The 18,040-nt window shown below is 42.9% G+C and overlaps 1 protein-coding gene across 1 annotated transcript; it reads left to right on the forward strand.

Moving 5' to 3' along the window:
* Nucleotides 1–14,133: 14,133 nt before the first annotated feature.
* LOC123190343 (binding partner of ACD11 1) lies at nucleotides 14,134–17,899 on the forward strand. Its single transcript, XM_044602969.1, has 5 exons — nucleotides 14,134–14,339; nucleotides 15,845–15,957; nucleotides 16,035–16,110; nucleotides 16,874–16,957; nucleotides 17,051–17,899. The coding sequence occupies exons 1-5, from the start codon at nucleotides 14,334–14,336 to the stop codon at nucleotides 17,723–17,725; spliced, it is 954 nt and encodes a 317-aa protein (XP_044458904.1). The 5' UTR covers nucleotides 14,134–14,333; the 3' UTR covers nucleotides 17,726–17,899.
* Nucleotides 17,900–18,040: the final 141 nt, after the last annotated feature.

An 18,040-nucleotide genomic window follows, 5' to 3' on the forward strand; every position in this document is an offset into this window, starting at 1 on the left:
ATGTGACCAAGGAGTTGATCACGGGATGATGTGTTACGGAACGAGTAAAGAGACTTGCCGGTAACGAGATTGAACAAGGTATCGGGATACCGACGATCGAATCTCGGGCAAGTATCATACCGATAGACAAAGGGGATTGAATACGGGATTGATTGAATCCTCGACATCGTGGTTCATCCGATGAGATAATCGTGGAGCATGTGGGAGCCAACATGGGTATCCAGATCCCGTTGTTGGTTATTGACCGGAGAGTTGTCTCGGTCATGTCTGCATGACTCCCGAACCCGTAGGGTCTACACACTTAAGGTTCGATGACGCTAGGGTTATAGGGAAAGTATGTACGCGGTTACCGAATGTTGTTCGGAGTCCCGGATGAGATCCCGGATGTCACGAGGAGTTCCGGAATGGTCCGGAGGTAAAGATTGATATATAGGAAGTATGGTTTTGGCCACCGGAAGTGTTTCGGGCATCACCGGTAGTGTACCGGGACCACTGGAGGGGTCCGGGGGGCCACCAGGTGGGGCCACCAGCCCCGGAGGCATACATGGGCCAATAGTGGGAAGGGACGAGCCCCTAGGTGGGCTGGGGCGCCTCCCCACCAAGGCCCATGCGCCTCAAGAGGAGAGGGGGCAAACCCTGGGCGCAGATGGGCCCTAAGGCCCACCCTAGGTGTGCCCCCCTCTCTCTCCCCCTTGGCCGCCTCCCAGATGGGATCTGGGGGCTGCCGCCGCCCCTAGGGAGGGAACCCTAGGTGGGGGCACAACCCCTCCCCTCCCCCTATATATACTTGAGGTTTGGGGCTGCCCAAGACGTGTGATTTGCTCTCCATGTTGGTGCGGCCCTACCCCTCTTCCTCCTCGTCTCTCGTAGTGCTTGGCGAAGCCCTGCTGGAGTCCCGCGCTCCTCCACCACCACCATGCCATCGTGCTGCTGCTGGATGGAGTCTTCCCCAACCTCTCCTTCTCCCCTTGCTGGATCAAGGCGTAGGAGACGTCACCGGGCTGTACGTGTGTTGAATACGGAGGTGCCGTCCGTTCGGCACTAGGATCATCGGTGATTTGAATCACGACGAGTACGACTCCATCAACCCCGTTCACTTGAACGCTTCCGCTTAGCGATCTACAAGGGTATGTAGATGCACTCTCCTTCCCTCGTTGCTAGACTTCTCCATAGATTGATCTTGGTGATGCGTAGAAAATTTTGAATTTCTGCTACGTTCCCCAACAGATACTACTATGCCACTTAGTGATTTTCTCGATGAACAACTTTCTAGGGCTAGAGAGATAGAAAATATTGAATCTGATGATACTAATTAAAGTGATGATGAAGAACCACTTGAGGGTTATGTTTTTGATCAAGATGCTTCTTTAGCTATTTTAGCTTGCAGAAATAGAACTGAACTTAAAAGATTATTAGCTAAATGGAGTAAGCAATCTCTAAATGCTAGAATGAAACCTGACCTTACTTTTGCTACTTCACCTATCTTTGTTACTGATAAGGATTATGAATTCTCTGTTGATCCTGATATAATTACTTTGGTTGAATCTGATCCTTTTCATGGTTATGAATCTGAAATTGTTGTGGCACATCTTACTAAATTGAATGATATAGCTACCCTGTTTACTAAAGATGAGAGAACTCGTTACTTTTATATCCTTAAAAATTTTCCATTCTCATTAAAGGGTGATGCTAAGATATGGTTTAATTCTCTTGATCCTGGTTGTGTGCGTAGTCCCCAGGATATGATTTATTACTTCTCTACTAAATATTTCCCTGCTCATAAGAAACAAGTTGGTTTAAGGGATATATATAATTTTATGCAAATTGAAAAAGAGAGTCTCCCACAAGCTTGGGGGAGGCTTCTCCAATTACTTAATGCTTTGCCTGATCATCCCCTTAAGAAAAATGAAATACTTGATATCTTTTATAATGGACTAACCGATGCCTCCAGAGATTACCTGGATAGTTGTGCTGGTTCTGTTTTCAGGGAAAGAACACTGGATGAAGCTGAAATTCTATTGAATAATATGTTGACAAATGAAAATAATTGGACACCTCCGGAGCCAATTCCTGAACCTATTCCTAAACCAACTCCGAAGAAGAGGGGTATTCTATTTCTCAGTCCTGAAGATATGCAAGAGGCAAAGAAATCTATGAAAGAAAAAGATATTAAAGCTGAAGATGTTAAGAATTTACCTCCTATTGAAGAAATACATGGTATTAATTTACCGCCTGTTGAAGAAACATATAATCCAAATCCTTTACCTATTGAAGAAACTCATGGTCTTGATAACCCGACACAGGTAGTAAAGTAAATTCTCTCTACAGATATGATAAAGTTGTAATCCCATTTACTAAATTTGCTAGTCCATGCTTAGATGAGTTTGATAAATTTATGGCTAAGCAAGAAGATTTCAATGCTTATTTTGGTAGACAATTAAAATACAATTCAAATATGCTTGGACACTTGGGTGATTATATGGCTAATGTTAAAAGTGAACTTAAACTTATTAGTAAACACGCTTCTATGGTTACCACTCAAGTAGAACAAGTACTTAAAGCTCAAAATGATTTTCTCAATGAATTGATAATAAGAATAATGATAATGCTGTTAGAGTTATGACTAGAGGTGGTAGAATGACTCGGGAACCTTTGTATCCTGAAGGCCATCCTAAGAGAATTGAGCAAGATTCTCAGAGAAATAATTTAGATGCACCTAGTTCTTCTAAAAAGAAGAAAAAGAAAAATGATATGACTTTGCATGCTTCTAGTGATCCTATTGTTGTAACACCTGAGAATCCAAATGATATTTCTATTTCTGATGCTGAAACACAACCTGGTAATGAAACTAAAACTAGTGATAATGTCAATAATAATGTTCATGATGATGCTCAACCTAGTAATGATAATGACATAGAAATTGAACCTGTTGTTGATCTTGATAACCCACAATCAAATAATCAACGTTATGATAAGAAAGACTTTGTTGCTAGGAAACATGGTAAAGAAAGAGAGCCTTGGGTTCAGAAACCCATGCCTTTTCCTCCCTAACCATTCAAGAAAAAGGATGATGAGGATTTTGAGCGCTTTGCTGAAATGATTAGACCTATCTTTTTGCGTATGCGATTAACTGATATGCTCAAAACAAATCCTTATGCTAAGTATATGAAAGATATTATTACAAATAAAAGAAAGATACCGGAAGCTGAAATTTCCACCATGCTCGCTAATTACACTTTTAAGGGTGGAATACCAAAGAAACTTGGAGATCGAGGAGTACCCACTATACCATGCTCTATTAAAAGAAATTATGTAAAAACTGCTTTATGTGATCTTGGAGCCGGTGTTAGTGTTATGCATCTCTCTTTATATTGTAGACTTGATTTGAATAAGTTGACACCTACTAAAATATCTTTGCAAATGGCTGATAAATCAACTGCTATACCTGTCGGTATTTGTGAGGGTGTGCCTGTTGTAGTTGCAAATGTTACTATTTTAACGGACTTTGTTATACTTGATATTCCTGAGGACGATAGTATGTCTATTATTCTTGGAAGACCCTTTTTGAATACTGCAGGGGCTGTTATTGATTGCACTAAAGGCAATGTCACTTTTCATGTTAATGGTAATGAGCATACGATACATTTTCCGAGGAAACAACCTCAAGTTCATAGTATCAACTCTATTGGAAAAATTCCATCGATTATATTTGGAGGTTTTGAATTCCCTCTTCCTACTATCAAGAAGAAATATGATATTCTTATTATTGGGGATGTGCATATCCCCGTTGAGGTAACATAGTGTTATTCGAAATTTCTCCGGTTCCATGTTATTCGGAATGAGTTCGTTAACAAGACTTGATCAACCTTGTTAGTGGATTCCTTTTGATGATCATGAGATGGATGAAACTAGAAGGCACAACCTTTTGTACCCCACTTTTACTTTCTGTTATTTATATTAAATAAAATAGAAATAAATATTTTTCTGTCTGTTATCTAATTATCCGTGCAATATAAAAATACCTCAAAAATAAAAGTTCTCCAAATGCCCTGAAAATTAAATATGATTTTTTTAGAATATTTGAGGATTTATGGAACTGAGAACACACCAGGGGGGTCAACCACCTGCCCAGGAGGGTGGAGGGCATGCATACCCCTCTAGGGCGCGCCCCCCTGCCTCGTGGGCCCACGGTGGCCCTCCTCCACTTATCCTTTCACCCATACACTCCTTCTTCCTCCCCCAAACACGAATAACCAGCTCAAACCCGAGTCCAAGCTCGTTTTGCTGCCATTTTCGATCTCCTTGCTCAAAGCACCTCTCACAAAACTGCTTGGGGAGATTGTTCCTTGGTATGTGACTCCTCCATTGGTCCAATTAGTTTTTGTTCTAGTGCTTTATTCATTGCAAATTTCTGCTGCTTAGGTGACCCTGTTCTTGAGCTTGCATGTCAAATTTATATGGTCAAAAGTAGTTTTGATGCATGATATAGGCCCTAGGCACCTGTAGGAGTAGTTGCTATCAATATTATTGAGTTTGGTTTACTTTTATTTTGAAGTTACTAAAAAATTTCAGAATTTTTCAGAGGGAGAAAAATTCTTAGGAAAATGTTCCAAGGTGGTTCTTGAAGGAAGCAAGGACCCAGGCTTGCAATGCGTGATGCTGATGAAGAGCCACCAAGAGACGCACCAATGCGTCCTTGTGAGTGGCCTTCTAAAAAATTTATGGATCGAGCGGGAATAAAAGAAGAATTTAACGCATATTTGCGTAACGCTGATCTCATGAGCTTCGAGGAAGAGAAATGCAGTCAGTATCATAATCTCACTAGTTCCTTTGTGAGGAGGCAAGGGGAGGATATAATGTTACTAGAGAGGAGGCAGATGAGTACGAGAGGAGAGAGGAGGCCTCTCGTCGCCACGCTGCAGCTCAGCAGGCGATAGCTGCTGCATCACAGTACGACCCCAACTATTATTATGGATATCCGCCAGGCCAGTCGTGGCCATAGAGCAACTTAGGACGAAAGCCTAAGCTTGGGGGAGTACGTATTTCCCACCGACATTACATTTATGTTCACACACTCATTGCTAGATGTCGGTGCTCATACTTTTTTATTGTACCATCCATGCTAGTTTATTTTCCTTCTTATGCTTTCTTCTTGTGTGTTTAATAAACCTTAAGAAAAACCAAAAAAAATTAGTTGTAGCTTTTAATTAGTTTACTTTCCATGCTTGTAGTAGTAATTAAAAAGAAAACCCAAAAAGATTTCCTGTTCTTCTTTTGCTTGTTGGGAGCTTTCCCGTGTAAATAGTTTTATTTCTTTTCTTTTCTTTGGGGGTCGATAGGAGAAGACCATGATTAAATTGTTGAAGTGGCTCTTATATGCATATTCGTTGATCTGACAAAAGAGCCCATATTGCCTTGTCTTCGCATGTTTATTGAATGCCTGCAGATTCCAACTTAGTCCAATGCACGTGCACTATTATTATTATTCACATCGTTCGGTCGTGCAAGTGAAGGGAAATTATGATGATATATGATGGACTGGCTGAGATGAGAAAAGCTGGTATGAACTCGACCTCTTTTGTTTTTGTAAATATGATTAGTTCATCATTCCTGATTCAGCCTATTATGAATAAACATGTTTGTAATGACAACTAGAGATCATAGTTTCTTGTGCCATGCTTGATTAGCTATGAGTTATAATGGTTTACCTTACGCACCAACATGCTATTAAAATGGTTATGTTGTGGTATGATAGGGTGGTATCCTCCTCTGAATGATTTAAGTGACTTGACTTGGCACATGTTTACGCATGTAGTTGAAACAAAATCAACATAGCCTTCACAATATTTATGTTCATGGTGGATTATATCCTACTCATGCTTGCATTCGGTGTTGATTAATTTTAATGCATGTTCATGACTGTTGTCTCTCTCTAGCTGGTCGCTTCCCAGTCTTTTGCTAGCCTTCACCTGTACTAAGCGGGAATACTACTTGTGCATCCAATCCCTTAAACCCCAAAGTCATTCCACATGAGTCCACTATACCTACCTATATACGGTATCTACCTGTCGTTTCAAGTAAATTTGTATGTGCCAAACTCTAAACCTTCAAATAAATATCTTGTTTTGTATGCTCAAATAGCTCATGTATCAACTAGGGCTGTCTGTATCTTCCATGTTAGGCGGGTTATTCTCAAGAGGAGTGGACTCCGCTCCTCACTCACGAGATAAATGGCTGGTCACCGGGATGCCCAGTCCCATGCTTTATGCAAACTAAATCAAAATAATTGCAAACAAAACTCCCCCTGGGACTCTTGTTAGTTGGAGGCACTCGTTGTTTCGAGCAAGCCATGAATTGATGCTTGTGGTGGAAGGGGGAGTATAAACTTTACCATTCTGTTTGGGAACCGCCTATAATGTGTGTAGTATGGAAGATATCGCCATATCTTGGTTGTTATGTTGACAATGAAAGTATACCGCTCAAAATAGCATTCACCTCTATTTTAAAACCGAGCTCTGGCACCTCTACAAATCCTTGCTTCCCTCTACGAAGGGCCTATCTATTTACTTTTATGATCATCATCCTCTTATTAAAAAGCACTAGTTGGAGAGCACTGCTGTCATTTGCATTCATTATTGTTAGTTTACATTGAGTATGACTTGACTGGATCTTTTTTACCATGAATTACAATGTCTAGTCAGTCCTTGGTCTTTAAAGATGCTCTGCATTTATGTTTTGCGGTCTCAGAAAGGGCTAGCGAGATACCATCTTGTTATATCATATTATGATTGTTTTGAGAAAGTGTTGTCATCCGAGATTTATTATTATGGCTCGCTAGTTGATTATGCTATTGATATGAGTAAACTTGAGACCTATGCATTATTGTGAATGTCGTTAGTTATAATCTTTGCTGAAAACTTGAATCCTGGCTTTACATATTTACAACAACAAGAGCAAACAGAGTTTGTAAAAGTTTTTCTTTATCACTTTCAGTTTGTCAACTGAATTGCTTGAGGACAAGCAAAGGTTTAAGCTTGGGGGAGTTGATACGTCTCCAACGTATCTACTTTTCCAAACACTTTTGCCCTTGTTTTGGACTCTAACTTGCATGTTTGAATGGAACTAACCCGGACCGACGCTGTTTTCAGCAGAATTACCATGGTGTTATTTATGTGCAGGAGCAAACGTTCTCGGAATGACCTGAAACTTCACGGAGACACTTTTCAGAAAATAAGAAAAATACCTGCCAAAGATGAAGGCCAGGGGGCCACCACCTTGCCACGAGGGTGGGGGGGGCGCCCCCTACCTCGTGGGCCCCCTGTTGCCTCTCCGACTCCGACTCCATCTCCATATATTAAGTTTCGGGGAGAGAAAAAATTAGAGAGAAGAAATCATCGCGTTTTACGATACGGAGCCGCCGCCAAGCCCTAAAACCTCTCGGGAGGGCTAATTTGGAGTCCGTTCGGGGCTCCGGAGAGGGGAATCCGTCGCCATCGTCATCACCAACCATCCTCCATCACCAATTTCATGATGCTCACCGCCGTGCGTGAGTAATTCCATCATAGGCTTGCTGGACGGTGATGGATTGGATGGGATCTATCATGTAATCGAGTTAGTTTTGTTAGGGTTTGATCCCTAGTGTTCACTATGTTCTGAGATTGATGTTGCTATGACTTTGCTATGCTTAATGCTTGTCACTATGGCCCGAGTGCCATGATTCCAGATCTGAACCTATTATGTTTTCATTAATATATGAGTGTTCTTAATCCTATCTTGCAAGTCTATAGTCACCTATTATGTGTTATGATCCGTTAACCCCAAAGTGACAATAATCGGGATACTTACTTGTGATGACCGTAGTTTGAGGAGTTCATGTATTCACTATGTGTTAATGCTTTGTTCCGGTTCTCTATTAAAAGGAGGCCTTAATATCCCTTAGTTTCCGTAAGGACCCCGCTGCCACGGGAGGGTAGGACAAAATATGTCATGCAAGTTCTTTTCCATAAGCACGTATGACTATGTTCGGAATACATGCCTACATTATATCAATGAATTGGAGCTAGTTCCGTGTCACCCTAGGTTATGACTGTTACATGATGAACCGCATCCGACATAATTCTCCATCACCGATCCATTGCCTATGAGTTTTCCATATATTGTTCTTCGCTTATTTACTTTTCCGTTGCTATTGCTATCATCACTACAAAATACCAAAAACACTAGTTTTACTAATGTTACCTTTTGCTACCGTTACTACTACTATCATATTACTTTGCTACTAAACACTTTGCTGCATATATTAAGTTTCCAGGTGTGGTTGAATTGACAACTCAGCTGCTAATACTTGAGAATATTCTTTGGCTTCCCTTGTGTCGAATCAATAAATTTGGGTTGAATACTCTACCCTCGAAAACTGTTGCGATCCCCTATACTTGTGGGTTATCACCTGCCGGAGTGGGGCATCGTACACGTACAGGAGCATTATTTATAGTCGAGACCTCCTAAGGGAGGGAGTGGTTTGGTGCATTGGAGATGGATCGGCTATTAACAACCACCACAAAAATTGAAAATTCTATCCATGCAACGTAGCATTATCTATAATCATGTCCGCGCTTTTGCTCATTGTTGCTCTCTTTAAAAAAATGTGCTAGACAACTGGTAGGTATTGTTGCTCGTTGTTACTTTACTCCAGTCAAATTATATCACCTCATTGCATTTGCAACTAGCAAACTCTCTCAAGCAAGCATTTTCTTTCACATGTAATTGAATTGGCTACTTAATTGGTAAAGCTTATAAATATTTTTAAATACCCTCATGTGAATCAATAAATTTGATTTGTGATACTTTCGATCAAAAATGGTTGGGACCCTCTTGAAGGAAATATGCCCTAGAGGCAATAATAAAGTTGTTGTTTTATATTTACTTATATCATGATAAATGTTTATTATTCATGCTAGAATTGTATTAACCGGAAACTTGATACATGGGTGGATACATAGACAAAACATTGTGTCCCTAGTAAGCCTCTACTAGACTAGCTCGTTAATCAAAGATGGTTAAGTTTCCTAACCATAGACATGTGTTTTCATTTGATGAATGGGATCACATCATTAGGAGAATGATGTGATGGACAAGATCCATCTGTTAGCTTAGCATAATGATCGTTAAGTTCTATTGATATTGCTTTCTTCATGACTTATACGTATTCCTTTGACTATGAGATTATGCAACTCCCGGATATCGGAGGAATACCTTGTGTGCTATCAAATGTCACAACGTAACTAGGTAATTATAAAGATGTTCTACAGGTATCTTCAAAGGTGTTTGTTGGGTTGGCATAGATCGAGAATATGATTTGTCACTCTGAGTATCAGAGAGGTATCTCTGGACCCTCTCGGTAATGCACATCATGATAAGCCTTGCAAGTAATGTGACTAATGAGTTAGTTACGGGATGATGCATTACGGAACGAGTAAAGAGACTTGCCCGTAACAAGATTGAACTAGGTATGAAGATACTGGCGATCGAATCTCGGGCAAGTAACATACCGATGACAAAGGGAATGACGCATGTTGTCATTACGGTTTAACCGATAAAGATCTTCGTAGAATATGTGGGAACCAATATGAGCATCCAGGTTCCTCTGTTGGTTATTGACCGGAGAGGTGTCTCGGTCATGTCTACATAGTTCTTGAACCCGTAGGGTACGCATGCTTAATTTTCGATGGCAATTTGTATTATGAGTTATGTGTTTTGGTGACCGAAGATTGTTCGGAGTCCCGAATGAGATCACAGACATGACGAGGAGTCACAAAATGGCCAAGAGGTAAAGATTGATATATTGAACGATGGTATTCAGACACCGGAAGTGTTTCAAAATGTATCGGGTACGTATCGGAGTACCAGAGGGGGGGGGTGTTATCGAAACCCCGGGGGAAGATATGGGCCATAGGGGAGAGACAAGGCAGCCCACAAGAGGTGGCGCCCCCATCTCCCCATGAAAGGAGTCTGAATCGGACATGGCGCGGATCACTTCATCATCACCGTCAGCACGCCATCGTGCTGACGAAACTCTTCCTCGACACTTTGCTGCATCAAGAGTTCGAGGGACGTCATCAAGCTGAACGTGTGCAAAACTTGGAGGTGCCGTACGTCGGTACTTAATCGGTTGAATCGAGAAGACGTTCGACTACATCAACCACATTAAACTAACGCTTTTGCTTTTGGTCTACGAGGATACGTGAATACACTCTTCCCCTCTCGTTGCTATGCATCTTCTCGATAAATCTTGCATGAGTGTATTTTTTTTAAATTACATGCTACATTTCCCAACACTTTTACACTTATAATTACGAGCGCACAATGATGTGGCAACGGTTCCTAGCTCACCGGAGTCATAAAAGAAGAGAGTGGGTCGCGATAAGAGGAGACAAAGGTCACAAGAGAGAGCGAGAAGAGAGTGAAGGCGACGTGAAGGAAGAGTCGTACTACATCTACTATGAATTTTTTACGATCTACTACAACAATCCTCAGCAGCCGTTGGTTGAATTCCACGGATGAGTGAGATCGCGTCAATACGAAAATCGTACGCACTTTTCATCATATGCACACAATTTCATGAATGTGACGACCGGTCTTTCCTTGGATCGGTCGAATGACGCTGGGCACATCCCAAAGAAAAATGTTCCACTAGTCCTTTATTGAGCCGAAAATACAAAGGTGAACATGGGTGCACACGCATCCATGTGAATAGTAAATTCATAAAAAGTATTAGAAAAAATATAAAATTTCTGAAATTTCGCAGTATGAAAGTTAGTCGATCATTGTACTTACATGTGAAGTTTCATGATATATTGACACACATGGTATTTTAGTGAAGAAAATACAAAGGCACCCATACTATTCATTAAAAAGTGTTTTTAAATATAGTTTTAATTTTATCATTTTTGTTCAGATTACCACGGATGTGATTTCTTCGTGAAACTTCATATGCGAGTACTTCCTCGCTTGATCGGTCGCCGGCGTCCCGCGTCTATGGCCCGCATCCCACATCTGCGGTCGGCAGCCCGACGTCCACAACAAGCGGCCGGCGCCACCGCGACCCTGGCTGCCGCCCCTACGTCCGCGGCCGGCGGTTGGCGCCCCGACCTCCTTGTCCGGTGACCGGCGTCACCACATCCGCGGCCAGCAGTCGGAGGCCTGCATCACCACGTTCGCAAAGAGCGTCTCCACGGCGGTCGGCGGCTTGCGTCACCACGTCCGCAAAGAGCGTCCCCACGGCGGCCGACATCACCACAATCCTGGTCTGAGCCCCCGTCCGCGGCCGGACGCAAGGTCACAGGCTGAGCATCTACGAGTCTTCGTTCCTCCATTTTTCTGTGCTTAGAGCAACTCTATCAGACCCCGCATCCCGCCGGCCCGCAAAACGCGTTTGCAGTTCGCGCAAAACAGTTTTTGTGGGCCGGCGCGGGCTGGCACAGATGCAGACCCCCCAACGGATCCGTAAAAAAAAATATTCACGGAATATGCTTTTTTACGGGTCGGCTATGCGGGTTCTGCTCTTTGCGCAGCTGCATCCTACATATCATCAGCCCGCAAATACCAAATCCAACATAATTCAACAATTGAAAATAAACTGAATTATTCAAATCTAACATAATACAAATAACCATCCGCATTACAAATAATTATTCAAATCACCGTAGCAAACTTAAATAATGCAACACAAACTTGTCATGAATACAAACACAAATGAATACAAAAATTAGTCACCGTCCAGCCCTTTGCCAATGATGCTCAATGAGATCTTCCTGACGTTGAAAGTGTGTGTCTGCATTTTCAATCTCCTTGTATATCTGAAGAAAAGCTCTAATGCGATTTAGGTCTCTAACTAGTTTGACACGACTACCCACATTGTCGTAAAAGAATTCTAAGTTCATTCCTCTCTCATCTTCAAGAATCATATTGTGCAGGATAACACAACATGTCATGATGTTCTTCAAGGTTTTCTTATCCCAAAAACGAGCAGGACCACGGACAATGGCAAATCTAGATTGCAAAACACTGAATGCTCTTTCAATGTCTTTTCAGGCTGTCTCTTGCACCCTTGCAAATTCACATTGTTTTTTTTGTTTTGGGTTCTTTGATGCTCTTGAAAAATGTGCACCAAGGAGGGTATATACCATCTGCAAGATAGTACCCCCTTGTGTATTCATACCCATTGATAAATGTAGTTGCAAGCAGGAGCATCACCACTAGCAAGTCTAGCAAACAAATGAGACCGTTGCAACACATTAATATCATTGAGAATGTCCGACATACCAAAAAAGCAATGCCAAATCTATAAATCATTGGATGCTACGGCCTCTAGCACAATTGTTGCATCACGAGACTTGCCACAATACATTCCTTGCAAAGCCTTGGGGCAAATTTTCCAATTCCAATGCATACAATCAATGCTACCTAGCATGCCAAGTCAACCTCTCCTCTCATTTGTTGCCATCAATTTTTTTGTGTCATCTTCATTGGGTGCCCGAAGATACTCAGGACCGAAGACACGGATGATCACTTTCGCAAATCTACGCACAGACTTAATTGTGCTATCTTCACCAATGCGAAGATACTCATTGGCATAGTCAACCGGAACGCCATATGCAATCACCCGCATAGCTGCGGAGATTTTTTGATATGCGCTAAATCCCTTTAAGCCCGAGACATTCCTTCTTTGAGTAAAATACCGACAATTTGCCTCGCAAGCTTGAACAAGTTTCACAAAGAGGGATCGGCGCATTCGGTACCTTCTCCGGAAGAGGTGTGGAGGATATGTAGGATTCTCCGCGAAATAGTCTTGCATCAACATCTCATTCCCAAGATGGCGATTCCAAGGAATGCACAGACGCCCGAGAGTAGATCCTCGTCTCCTCTTCCGATGCTCGTCTTCATGCTCCTTCACAGCAAGTGCCATGACTAATGTTTGCCGCCGAAAGGTCGCAAGCATGGTCTCCACATCCGAGTCGTTCGAATCGGACGAATCGGATAGCAAGAACTTCTCGCACGGGGTCAACTCCATCTACACGCACACCTACGCGTCAATCTACTACACAGCTCGCAAAAATCACAAAGAAGGGACTAACCGGTGGCGGGTGATCACGGGCGGCGACGAGGGGGTGCGCTCGATGGTGGTCGATCCCCGGCGGCGGCGGCGACGGGTGGCGGCTCTTCTCGCCGGATCCGGAGGAGCGGTGCAGCCGCTCGGCGTGGGAGGGTGTGGGCGGCCCCGCGGCGCGCTTCCGCCCGCAGATATGGCCGGAATCACCGACGGCGGGCGGGCGGAAGCAAGGGCGGGCGGGCGGCGGAAGGAGGGGGGAAAAGATCGCGGGGCTGAAATGTCCCTCCCGCCAACTGCTTCTCTGTTATGCAGGGCACCGCAGCCGCGAGGGGGAAACCCGCGTTTTCCCGGGTTGGGGTCGGGAATTTGCCGCGCCCTTCAAAATTTTTTGCGGGTCGAGACGGAATGCCGGGTCTGGTCAGGCAGGCTTTTCGGCCCATACCCGTATTTCGACGGTTATTTTGCGGATCGGAGACACATGTGGGGTCTGCTAGAGTTGCTCTTATGAGGTGGGCACTTTGGTGCTGGGACAGACCGAGGTAGGGCATTCTCGTCCAAATTGTTGTGCCAGCCCACACATTGGTATTTGCGTCTAAATCTATGTGCACTACATAGAGGAATGGGAATAGAGAGAGTGCTATTTTTTTGATGTACTATCCATAAAAGATGTACGCGTACCCGTGTACACCATATCCGTGTCGTTTATTGAACTCAGTATTTCCTTTACGAACTTTGTTTTTTTGACGGGATTTCCTTTACGAACTTCGCTTTATTGGGTTCCTTGCTTCGCTTCCCCTCCCTACCTTGCCCGTGCTTTGTCGGTTTTTTTTTCCTTTTTGAGGAATATTTGTGCTTTCTCGTTGGCGAGGTCGGCTTTTTAAATTTGTTTGAGCAACCGGTGGCGAGGCCGCTGAGGCTGCGAGCCCCTGGACTGGACCCAACACTCCAACAGGCAGGGCCCAAAGTAAAAGGGCCGGAGCGTGGTGGGGTCCCAGCAGCCTGCGCGCCCCCACACGTCGCCACGTCACCGCCTCCACGTCTATTGCTGGAGTTGGACGGCAGGAACCGGCGCCTGCTCCACTCCACTCCGCGTCTCCGCCTTCTCCCCCCTCCTATAAATCCCGCCCGCTGGACACGGCGGATCCATTTCTCGCATATTTTTCTTCCCGTTTCCCGATTCAAGTCAGCGGTTAGGGTTCGGAGATCTCGGCGTCGCATCGCGGCCATGGCGGTGAGCTCTCCCGGTTCCCCCTCTCTCTGTCGGCCGTCGGCGGCAGCGCCGTTTCCGGCCCGAGTGCTTCTTGGCTCTGTTGATCTGGTCTTGGTTTGCGTGTTAGACTTTAGAAGCAGGGGTTTTGGTTTGGGGGGGTTCTAGATTTGGGCATACGCAGTCCTGGATAGAATTTTCTTTTTGTCAATTTGTCCTGCCAAAGATGGGGAAAGTAGAGAGTTTGGCTCCAGAAATTGGTGTCCCTTAGGAATGTAATGTGGGATAGTGTATCGGAGGCAGCCGTTTCTTACCAATCGATTCTAGTGAAATCTCGTCCGGTTTCGCTCGGCATTCTACCTGCCTGAATGTGGGATGGCCGGCGGGCTGAATCTGCCGCCCACTCATGTAGAATGCTGATAGGGTACTCAAATCACTTAGGTGCCAGCGCCGTCGATTTATCTAGTTATTGTTACTGTGGCCAAGTGTTGTGATTTGTGAGCCATGAACAGCCTTCCGTAACCCTTTTTTTTTTGGCAAACTTTTGTTTGATATTATGATGTCTGCAGTGAGTGGTTTAACCAGCGTGTATACTTGGTTAATATCCTGTCCCATGTTATCTGTTTATGCCTGCTTGCTTGTGCTGAAGTATTAGGTGCAAAAAAAATGATCTTATTACTTCTTTTTATTGCATTGTGAACACCAAGAATGTTATGTAACAATCAGTGCATGGTGAATATTGAGCTTTCTTTCTCCTCTATATTTCATAATAGCAAAAGAGCGCTGATTACGTCAGTTTACAGTTTAGCTATTTTATTTTATTTGATATGCTAGCTGCACTGACTAGTAAAATATCGTTGGGGTCATACAATGCCTGTCACGGAAAAAAGGTCTTGGCGGTGACTGTGAGTGCTATATACATGTTCATTACGAGCGGCACATACTGATCTGCATACAAATTGAATAGTTGTTGTGCATAAAACCTAGCATGATGGCACAGTTTAAACATGCAAACCTTCGAAGGAGATGATGTTTTTAGCATGAATAAATCACTTTATGAACATCTGAGGTTGAAATATTAAGCTTGATGCATAAAGTGGCTGCATATGTTTCCAGCGATTTGATATGAACAGTTAGTGGCCAATCTTGTCCAAAAATATTAGTTTGGGGTACCGGATTTAAAATAATCCTAAGACATTGGGAACAAATTCATCATTTTCTAACATAGATCGGAGCTGTGGAGGTGGTAAGTTCTTTCTTTTTTAACTGAGGTTGTGTAATGTTGATTAGGAAATCCCATTAGATATTGTGTAATGCCTTACTAGAAACAAGATAAGGCACAAGTTATCGATTTAGGCCATCGGTGTTATTTATGTGACAGTGCATAGAAGTCTGCATTACTTATTAGTTTTTCAGATACTGTACAAGTGTGTGTTGCTGAGCTTCTTCTCATATAGCCTAGAACAACATACTATCTATGAGATGGAGTATTAATTGTTCCTTTTTATACTTTTATTTCTTTGATGAAGACAAGCACGCTTAGCACAGTCATGGTGAGCAATTTGTCGCTAAAAGCAGCACTAAGAGATGTAAAGGAATTCTTTTCCTTTTCTGGTGACCTTGTGCATGTTGAAATGCAAAGGTTAGTAATACGATCTTCATTATGCTTGTGGTCCACTGTGTACTATCAATCTCATTAACCTTTTAAATACTTTGCAGTGGCGACGAGCTGTCTCAAGTTGCCTACATTACTTTTAAAGATAAGCAAGGAGCTGAGACAGCCATGCTTCTGACGGTACCTTTTTTACCTCCTATCTCTGAAAAAAAACCTGCTTTCCCCCCAAGGATATATGGTTGCTTGAGCTTGTGAAATGTGCTGTCTGCAATTACGCATCATTGATGGCATGCACCAATATTCTCCATTCATTGGAATATATATAGAAGGCGTAATTCATATTCCAGTGCAACATAAGTGTGTTGTTCCTTCTATGTCCCTAATAAATGCCCAACTTTACGTTGCATGTGTTGAATATAGTACTTTAGAGATAAGTGAGGTTGCTTACCTGCTCTACGGCATGTGTTTAATATAGTACTTAGCTACTTATATTGTTTACCTGGTCTACAGCAAGACAAAACTTTCCCTATATTTCTGAATGAATTGTGTATTTGTTACTACCTCTGTATCAAAATATAAGACGTTTTACAGTTCAATTGGGAGTACTAAACATAGTTATTTTTCATATGAACCATGTTATGTAAGTTGTGACCCATGATCTCAGCTTAAACAGTATGATGTAAAAAGATATTGCTTGGTTCCATTGACTCTTTCAAGTAAATAATGTGTACATGCTTGCTTATTCGAATGTTTAAGTTTACCTAATCATTGCCCAACGGAAATTTCAACACTAACTCAATATCTTTTGGATAGATAGATATCTGTTTGCAAATACATAGCGTGTCACTGAATTGTGTCTATTTCTGCTTCTTAATTGCTTTATACTTGCTGGAACTACTCCTATGATGAATATCTGATGCGCCTGGTTTTATTGCTGTTGCAGGGTGCCACAATAGTCGATATGGCTGTCATCGTAACACCAGCCACTTATTATGAGCTACCAGCTGATGTTTTAGCTGCTCTAGAGGTATGGTTAGAGATGTGTAATATCCATGTCTGTAGTATGGTCTTTGTCTGGTGGTAATGGAATTCCTTACATTACATTGCTTTGCATCCACAGCCCAAAGATGCAAAGTCCTCTGCTCTTGAGAAGGCAGAGGACATCGTTGGGACCATGCTGGCCAAGGGGTTCATTCTTGGTAGGGATGCACTCGACAAAGCAAAAGCTTTGGATGAGAAGCATCAGCTCACATCAACTGCGACTGCTCGAGTATCTTCCTTTGACAAGAGAATTGGTCTGAGTGAGAAGATCAGCGTCGGTACTTCAGTTGTAAACGATAAAGTAAAGGAAATGGATCAGAAATATCTAGTCTCCGAGAAGACAAGGTCAGCACTTGCAGCTGCTGAACAGGGTGTCTCCACTGCTGGATCTGCCATCATGAAAAACAGGTATGTCCTTACTGGAGCTGCATGGGTAACTGGTGCCTTCAGTAAGGTTGCGAATACCGCGAACGACGTCGGGGCAAAGGCAAAGGAGAAAATAGCCACTGAGCAGGAGGGCAAGACCGTAGCGGCCGGGTATGCACAAGCTGACATGTCGGACGCTCATGAAAAGCCCAGGGATTTGGATGGTGAAATCACAAAGATACATGTCTCTGAAAACCCTGAAGATATCCCCATATCTACCGCTGCAGTTTTCCCCATTACAGTAGAGGATTCCAGTGATGCGTCTCCACCGCCACCCGCTGCTGCTCTTCCTAAGAAACCGGAACCTGCGCAGGGATTGATACTATGATGATCTCGCTGATACATGAATGTAAATAGACATGAGATGGGTTGTTTAATTCACGCTGCAACGTTGTGGTTGCTGTATTGTAATTCACCTGTTTGAAGGTTGAAATTTATCGGGACCGAAAGAGTTTGGAATTTGTAACAGCCATTTTAATTAATCAAACAATATTATCATGCACTTGCAGTGTCACAATGTTTGCGTATGATATTCACCTCTCTGATGTGTTTTTTTTCTTCTCCAGAGTTTTTACAAGACTGATAGATCAGTGAATGTGTCAAAAGCCCAGTTATTTTTTGTGGCCCAAATGGACTGAATGGA

This window comes from Triticum aestivum, chromosome 2A, assembly GCF_018294505.1.
Source record: "Triticum aestivum cultivar Chinese Spring chromosome 2A, IWGSC CS RefSeq v2.1, whole genome shotgun sequence".
NCBI classification, from domain to species: domain Eukaryota; kingdom Viridiplantae; phylum Streptophyta; class Magnoliopsida; order Poales; family Poaceae; genus Triticum; species Triticum aestivum.

Excerpts from the sequence above, each read along its gene's own strand:
- LOC123190343 (XM_044602969.1), top strand. Across the intron at positions 15,958-16,034 it reads GTGCATGTTGAAATGCAAAG|TGGCGACGAGCTGTCTCAAG; the intron begins GTTAGTAATACG and ends AATACTTTGCAG. Across the intron at positions 16,958-17,050 it reads ATGTTTTAGCTGCTCTAGAG|CCCAAAGATGCAAAGTCCTC; the intron begins GTATGGTTAGAG and ends TTGCATCCACAG.